At 47.0% G+C, this 8,789-nt stretch overlaps 1 protein-coding gene across 1 annotated transcript in view; it reads left to right on the forward strand.

The window, feature by feature from the left end:
• Positions 1-8,521, forward strand: part of LOC120787564 — a 12,167-nt gene extending 3,646 nt beyond the window's left edge. The window contains 9 exon segments of the mRNA XM_040123278.1: positions 1-40; positions 264-389; positions 559-577; positions 580-763; positions 1,184-1,436; positions 7,597-7,704; positions 7,817-7,960; positions 8,100-8,179; positions 8,298-8,521. The exon segment at positions 1-40 is cut by the window's left edge and continues 131 nt beyond it. Of these exon segments, the coding sequence (XP_039979212.1) occupies positions 1-40; positions 264-389; positions 559-577; positions 580-763; positions 1,184-1,436; positions 7,597-7,704; positions 7,817-7,960; positions 8,100-8,179; positions 8,298-8,487 (1,144 nt within the window). The 3' untranslated portion in view covers positions 8,488-8,521.
• The last annotated feature ends 268 nt before the right edge of the window (positions 8,522-8,789 follow it).

Below are 8,789 nucleotides of genomic sequence, written 5' to 3' on the forward strand. Positions count from 1 at the left end.
CGAGGCAATCGCCTGCACCCTGGGCGAAGGTGTTTCACGGGTAAGAAATACCAGCCCATCCTTGCACCATGTTCTTTATATTTTATATCAATAATCTGACTTTTTGAAACCAGAATAAGTCCTTTGCAAAGCCAGCGATGTTGGATGCATCTATTTGGAGAAAATACATTTTATAGGCAAAGTCGCTTGTGCAGTTATTATTAATTTCATTATTATAAGTGTAATCATTTCTGAATGTTTTTTTTTTTTTTTTTTTCCTGTAGATCCCCGCGGCCCCACGTTGCACGATGAGGCATCTCAGCTCTCGGCATACAGAGGTCAGCCAGTGGCAGGCCCGGATATATGAGAGCATTTGGCAAGTGGAACAGGAGATCACTGCTTTGAAGCTGGTACGTACATATATACTGTACATCTAAATACCTAGAAGCTACTCATGTGCAAAGGAGGAAAGAGAACGCCGTTAGAGAGGGAAAGAGTGGCTGTACACTCAGTTCAGTAGCTCTCTTTTATTTGAGAAAAACTTAAATCTCGTCTTCAACGTTGCTCTCGTGTGTTCAGGTGAAAGACACGGCCGAGTGCCGCTCCACGAGAAGCAGTTGTACAGTCAGCTCATCAGTGACTGTCTGGTGCTCAATACAAGTTTGAGCAGAGACGTCCTGGCACAGGACCACATCCTTATTCACCTCAAGAAAGAAGAGCAGCTTACCAATGAGACCAGAGAGCTGCTCCAGAAGCAGATCCGCATCCTTCTCGACAAACTGAGGTCAGACCATCCGAGTTCTTTCTGAATCAATCCTGTTGATTTTTCATGTAATAATAACTTCATGTTAATATCATCCACTAAATTTAAAGGGTTTTCCTGAACCGTTTGTCCATATTATGTTAATCTTTTGGGTTTTAATTGTTACAAAACAGACTGAATAAAATAGTAGGGACACCTTAATGCTGAGCTGACATCCAAATTTTTCTTCATCTTCAAACATTCTCAGAGATTTCAAGGCTTCAGTCACTTTGAAGTGCAATTATTACAGAAAACGAGGAATTCAAGCCTCAGTCTGGATTTTTGCTACAGTTTTGTACCAGTCTGGAAACCGTGACCTATATAGAATCTGATTTGGATTTAAAACGTGATCTGAAATCTGCTTCTGTTGCATCTCACCTTGTTTCCTAATCCTCCCTCCAGCTCTCTGAAGGAGGTTCGCACTCAGCTCCTGGCAGATTTTCAGGACAAGGGCCAAGCCATCGAGGTCACCACCAAATGCATCAAACACAGGGTCAACCCCCCGAGCTCCAGGCTCCCTGCCGCTCAATACAAGCCCGACCTCGTCAGCTATGACAAGTGGCTGTCCCACTGCAGGGAGCTGAGGCTGATGGCTGGTAACCTGATTAAAGACTCTTCTACCTTCAGGGGAAACCTGCGGTTCACCCTGGCTAATGTAAGACAACACTGCCACTACCTAAATTCTAAGGCTCACTTGAACACCAGCTTTTAGGGAAAGAGAGCTACGAACATTTTTATGTAAAGCTTCTGTCAGTGTGAGAATGTGCATTCTTCTTGATCTCCAAATGAATGTGTGAACCCTAAAATCTGGGTTCCAGGCTTCATTCAGCTAAGTAACAGGAGAGGGGAGATTACACTTAGACTGAAGTTACGCCATAAAGGATAATTTTGCTATTTTAACCCTTGTTTTTTCTTTCCATTCTGATCGACATTTTGTCAGTTCTTCATCATATAGCCAGAGTAATATTTTTAGTTGGTCCAGAAATATGAACTATGCATGCTTGTCTCTCATCTCCTTGCCGGTGTGTGTGACGATGCAGATGAAAATTGCCCAAGAGCCAGCGCCGCAGCACCACTGACTCACTGAGGAGAGAGATCAACGAGCTGAGCAAGGTCCAGAATAAAATGATGTGGGAGAGGAAGCAGGTCAGTCAAGTGAATTTTAGTCACAATTCACACAGCCTACCATCCACGGGTTGATTCTACTCCACTTTATGAGATGGTTACTCATTATTTTATGGCTTTCTTTAATCTCCAGATGAAGGATGAGATTTCTGATCTGACCAAGGACATTCAGAAATTGATGGGTCAGATATGGAACTGTGACTCCAAGCTGCATCAGGCCACCCAACGCCTGGACATCCTCAACCAGAGACCTGGACGTGAGCACTGCCTGACCAGGTAAGTGGCTCACTCAACAGCTGAGATATGATACGGTTACAGTCAGAAACACAGAAATGAAATAGCCTTTCAGATCTTAGTTGTTGTCACTGTGGAAACGTGGCGGCTTTAACCTCTTTTTTTCTGTTCCTCCTCCAGCCCTACATCAGCCTCACACTGGAGAAACATGACCTGGCAAAGATGGTGGCTGGACTTAACCCAGTACTGAAGCGCTCCCAGTAAGTCTGTCTAGCAGTAGCTATAGCCCGTCACCTAATGTCTTACTTTTAAATATTTTGACCCTCTTCCGTAAGATATCCTGAATGTATCCATTTTCATGTTAACCCTCAATTCTAGGCGGACTTGAAGGTTGCACGCAGGCGTCTGAAGGTTCTGGAGGACAAACTGATCACAAATGCTCATAACCTGAACGTGGAGCAGAAGTGCCAGAACCTGCACCAAAGTTTCCTGCCTGCGCCGACACCACCGTGGTCCTGGCCAACAAGGCCACGGGCCGCCCAGCCTCGAGCCTACTTACAGTAGAGCCTGGCGGAGTGCATTAGCACTCTGCTGCACCCCTGTGGTCTCTTCCGTGCAGTGTTGTAAAATGTAATAAAAAGTCTCAAAGCAAAAATGATATTGGCTAGTTGAGAATCTGTAGGTACCCATCTTTGTTTTCTGCTGGGGATCGAGGCCCCTGTGATTTTGAGTGATAATGTGTTTTTGTTGCATTTTCCCAAAGAAGAACTTGGTGAGTTTGGCCCAGAAACCAAATCATCTAAAAGTTCATTCAGGGGGTTGATGCAAGAAACTGTCTCGTGGTTATTTATTTAGGATTTTTAAAAGTCACATTACCAAAAAGCAGCTGACACACAGTGAATGTGGGGTCTCCTGGGCAGTTGGCTGCTTCCCCCTGTTGTTTACAGTATTTTTAGCCTCCAAATATTTAAATTTGAAGACTTTCAGGAAAAACCCCAAGTGAATAAATGGTTTAGTACTTCACCGACACCACTTCACTCCCGGACCGGGCAGTGTGAGATGCTTTGAATCAGCATTTAGACTTTAATGTCGGAAGATTAAAATCTACAGACAATAAAACTGAAGAGTAAACTGAAATAATAAAATATCAAAAAAAAAAAAAAATTAAAAGAATAGAACTTCTGCTGGTGTTTGGGAATGGGTGGCTGAGAGGTTGCGGGTCTGAGTTTTTAAAGTCCCCTCTCGGCGACCTGAGAAGAGTCTGCAAGCACACCTGGCGAAGTGTATCAGCGCCGCATCCGAGGTGTGGGGATACCCAATGTAAAGTGCCAAAAGCTTATAGTGGATTTTAGGACACGCGATAATAATCATCCTATGACGTAATACATATATACATCGGGCATGAGAGGTTTACGGGCACTCGTCTCAGAGACGATGAAAACAGGTGACAAGTAGAAGGTAGCGCAAGTATGGTAGACAACAGACTGTGATGAGATCCAGGAAGTGGGCAGGGGGCGCGAATTGATTTACAGCTTGAGGGGAGATGGGACAACGAGCAGGAGGAGGAGGAACAGCCTGACCCGAGAGTAGAAGAGAATGTAGCAGGATTGGATGACCTTGGCATAGCTTTCGGACTGGCAGATAACATAGGCAGAAAACCAACCCTAAGATCAGACACGCACAAGAAAGCTATTCAAGGGCATCACCAATTCCCACTGATAACGTCAGGGGGAGGGATGAGATACAAGCCGTTTGGTATAGGGGATGCGGGCGATAGTGGATAAACTGCCCCGGTGGCTGAGGGAGGAATTTGTGGCTGAACCAATTAGACCGTTTAACTGCGGGACAAAGACTGGCCTTGGGCGACTTTAGGGCAGTGGTAGCGCGCTGCCTAACGAGGGGTGGCGTCATGGATCTCGAGAGAGAAGTCGGCACCAGTAGGATTGGAGATGACATACCACTGACGCGTGATTACAGACATAGGGCGGGCTATGAGAGAAAAATATCCACTTCCCAGCGCAGCAATAATGCCCAAAATGAAATGGGATCCCAAACAGAACCCCCGTGAGTACATAGATCAGGAAAAGACACATGGCTTAAATATACTGGCCAACATCCAGGAAAAGCAGGGACACAGAGAGGAGTGGTTCAGACAGGCAGTATTAGAAGGTGTCCCTGAAGAAGTCAAAACAGCTATGATAAGCAACCCTGATCTGCCTGGGAGTGATTCACATGTGTGGGAGCGCCATCTCATGCACCACTTATCTCGAGCACAAGACACATGCGAGAAGGAACAAGATAACATTAAAGAATTGCAGACACAGCTGCTCAAACTGCAACACACTGAAGCTAGACAGAAAACACAAGAGAAGAATAGGAAGAAAGGAGAGCCCATAAAAATAATGATGACAGCTGAACAAAATCAGAACCCCGACCTGTACCCCGTTCCGCCTTGGGTGCCACCACCATTGCAGCAGCAGAGGGGCTATAGTGGGGGGAGCATGAGAGGACGGGGCGGACGAAGGGGAGGCGTAAGGGGTGGACCTGCTCAGCCGGGGGGAGGCCGTTGCTACTACTGTGAAGAAATAGGACATTGGGTCCGCGATTGCCCCCACCTGAGAAAAGGAGGAGGCAGGGGAGGTCCAGCTGGAGGAAGAGGTGGGCGGTCCAGAGGCAGGGGATGGGCATCATATGGGCCGCCTACCGAGGCAGAGCCATATAGAACCAACATGCCGGCCGTCCACTGGGAGCCACCTGAAGAGTGGGATCCTCAGTACCAGTGACACGCCCCACAGAGAGACTCTGGCAGCACTACCACGGCAGATCCAATGCTGTCAGTACAAGTCGAAGAGCAGACTCTGCCATTTTTGGTTGACACGGGAGCCACCGTCTCTACCATGAAGGCGGTGCCTCCTCCTTCCTTTTCGGATTAATCCATCACACTAATGGGGTTCTCTGGGGAATAGCAGACTCTGCCGATAACCAAGCCACTACGAACGCAGTTGGGGAAACAATCTCTGACACATCCTTTTGTGCACTCACCCGCCGCCCCCCTGAATTTATTGGGAAGAGATCTGTTGGTGAAATTAGGGGCGTCGATAATGTGCAGTGCGGATGGTTTGGTGGTCACTCTACCGGATGGAACGAAACTGCCATGTTTGGGGCAAGCCACCTCAGGTCAGTACCTCCTACAGCCTGTACACCGAACAGTACGCTGACATCTACTGGGGCCTGTTACAGCCGGACACGGTTGAGCGACGAGGTATCCTCTGGGCATACATGCTGTGGAAACCCTGGATCGCCCTCCTGGAGCCCTATATCTCCCCTCCTGATCCCCCTCACGTCACCCTCTTTTACGACAGGCTGCCGACAGATTGGTATCAGGACCAATTCCAGGAACAACTGGATGGTCATGAATGGACGATTGAATCACAAAATATTTATGTGGCACCCCAGGGCGTGGCGGCAGCGGTCAAATTGACTCCCGAACAGGCTGCATGGTACAGGATGGGGGATGAAGCGTCCCCACATGTCTCATTAGCTCTACACCCCGCACATCAGGCCAAAGAACTAGGGGGTATAGTAAAAAGGGCACAGGAACAGGCGGATTGGGTACAAACAACCATCCCACAGGTACACTACTCTCCCGCTTCACGACGACGCATAAATATCAATGCCACCGACACAGCAACCATGGAACACACACATATCACACGTCAACATGGTAGGGAGAAAACAGATCATCACCTGGCAGCACACATGATTGAGTCACTCCCTCAACGATTATGGGCTCAGAGCCCTACTGATGTAGTATGGGCTGGGCACTGGAGAGCACTGGGCTGGCTAGCTCAGAACCTAAGATCACCACTAACGGGGCAGAATAATCCCCTGGTGACAAAATCGGTAACAGGGTAGTCCACCCCTGTTACCGAAGCAAGAAGACATCGAAAGGAGGAAAGGGAAACAGCGCTCCCTTCCTGCATGTAGCAAAACCGCGCTACCCACGCAAGAATTAAAAGCTAGAAAAATTGATTCAATGTCGCCGGCTCAGCTTAGCATTTGTATTTTCTGTTGGATAATTGTACTCATGGTGTTTGGCTGGGGCTTAAGTAGATTGCTATTGACAGGGCACACCCGCTTATAAGTACATATAGAAAAAACAGGGGGACGACATTAACAGTGTGTGCCGTAGATGCCTGTCAATAATACTAAGTACTGGGAGTTGGGGCTTTGACACAAAGGGTTGGCCGCCTGGAAAACCAAGGAAGATAACAGTGTAAATAATAAAGGCTTTCGCTTGCTTGGCACATATATTCCGGCGTACGCATAAAGGTATTAAGTGTCGTGCTATTTCCCCGGCGGTAGGCTAGGATGCGTTTATACGGCAATCCCCGGCTATTGGCATGGCTGACAGCCCTGTCAGTTAGATTGATTGACACTGCGATTCAGGGAAGAACGCAGGCCATGATGCCACCGCTCCTGCCCTTAGAGGAGCACATAGAAGTAACCGACAACAAAGTTAGGCTTAGGGTTGTGGGTGACTTTTGAGTGATCTCTTTGCAGCGATCAAAAGGGGGAATTGTGGGGATACCCAATGTAAAGTGCCAAAAGCTTATAGTGGATTGTAGGACACGCGATAATAATCATCCTATGACGTAATACATATATACATCGGGCATGAGAGGTTTACGGGCACTCGTCTCAGAGACGATGAAAACAGGTGACAAGTAGAAGGTAGCGCAAGTATGGTAGACAACAGACTGTGATGAGATCCAGGAAGTGGGCAGGGGGAGGATCCAGCGAAGACAGTACTTAAGACACCACTAAAAGATAACGAGTCAGATCTCTTGTTACCACTTTGAATGCATATGCTCTATGCTGTAACGGAGGGATCTCCGCACTTTGCAAACTGCGTAATAAAACTGAGTGCACTGTCTACAGTCGTCTCTGTCTGTGTGTTCCTTGCTGCATCAACGTTCATGGGGAGTGGAAATAGTTACCACTCAACACTGGTAACCTGATTAAAGACTCTTCTACCTTCAGGGGAAACCTGCGGTTCACCCTGGCTAATGTAAGACAACACTGCCACTACCTAAATTCTAAGGCTCACTTGAACACCAGCTTTTAGGGAAAGAGAGCTACGAACATTTTTATGTAAAGCTTCTGTCAGTATGAGAATGTGCATTCTTCTTGATCTCCAAATGAATGTGTGAACCCTAAAATCTGGGTTCCAGGCTTCATTCAGCTAAGTAACAGGAGAGGGGAGATTACACTTAGACTGAAGTTACGCCATAAAGGATCATTTTGCTATTTTAACCCTTGTTGTTTCTTTCCATTCTGATCGACATTTTGTCAGTTCTTCATCATATAGCCAGAGTAATATTTTTAGTTGGTCCAGAAATATGAACTATGCATGCTTGTCTCTCATCTCCTTGCCGGTGTGTGTGACGATGCAGATGAAAATTGCCCAAGAGCGCCAGCGCCGCAGCACCACTGACTCACTGAGGAGAGAGATCAACGAGCTGAGCAAGGTCCAGAATAAAATGATGTGGGAGAGGAAGCAGGTCAGTCAAGTGAATTTTAGTCACAATTCACACAGCCTACCATCCACGGGTTGATTCTACTCCACTTTATGAGATGGTTAGTCATTATTTTATGGCTTTCTTTAATCTCCAGATAAAGGATGAGATTTCTGATCTGACCAAGGACATTCAGAAATTGATGGGTCAGATATGGAACTGTGACTCCAAGCTGCATCAGGCCACCCAACGCCTGGACATCCTCAACCAGAGACCTGGACGTGAGCACTGCCTGGACCAGGTAAGTGGCTCACTCAACAGCTGAGATATGATACGGTTGCAGTCAGAAACACAGAAATGAAATAGCCTTTCAGATCTTAGTTGTTGTCACTGTGGAAACGTGGCGGCTTTAACCTTCTTTTTTTCTGTTCCTCCTCCAGCCCTACATCAGCCTCACACTGGAGAAACATGACCTGGCAAAGATGGTGGCTGGACTTAACCCAGTACTGAAGCGCTCCCAGTAAGTCTGTCTAGCAGTAGCTATAGCCCGTCACCTAATGTCTTACTTTTAAATATTTTGACCCTCTTCCGTAAGATATCCTGAATGTATCCATTTTCATGTTAACCCTCAATTCTAGGCGGGACTTGGAGGTTGCACGCAGGCGTCTGAAGGTTCTGGAGGACAAACTGGTCACAAATGCTCATAACCTGAACGTGGAGCAGAAGTGCCAGAACCTGCACCAAAGTTTCCTGCCTGCGCTCGACACCACCGTGGTCCTGGCCAACAAGGCCACGGGCCGCTCCAGCCCTCGAGCCTACTTACAGTAGAGCCTGGCGGAGTGCATTAGCACTCTGCTGCACCCCTGTGGTCTCTTCCATGCAGTGTTGTAAAATGTAATAAAAAGTCTCAAAGCAAAAATGATATTGGCTAGTTGAGAATCTGTAGGTACCCATCTTTGTTTTCTGCTGGGGATCGAGGCCCCTGTGATTTTGAGTGATAATGTGTTTTTGTTGCATTTTCCCAAAGAAGAACTTGGTGAGTTTGGCCCAGAAACCAAATCATCTAAAAGTTCATTCAGGGGGTTGATGCAACAAACTGTCTCGTGGTTATTTATTTAGGATTTTTAAAA

The sequence above is a fragment of the Xiphias gladius genome, unplaced genomic scaffold (assembly GCF_016859285.1).
Source record: "Xiphias gladius isolate SHS-SW01 ecotype Sanya breed wild unplaced genomic scaffold, ASM1685928v1 HiC_scaffold_222, whole genome shotgun sequence".
Taxonomy (NCBI): domain Eukaryota; kingdom Metazoa; phylum Chordata; class Actinopteri; order Istiophoriformes; family Xiphiidae; genus Xiphias; species Xiphias gladius.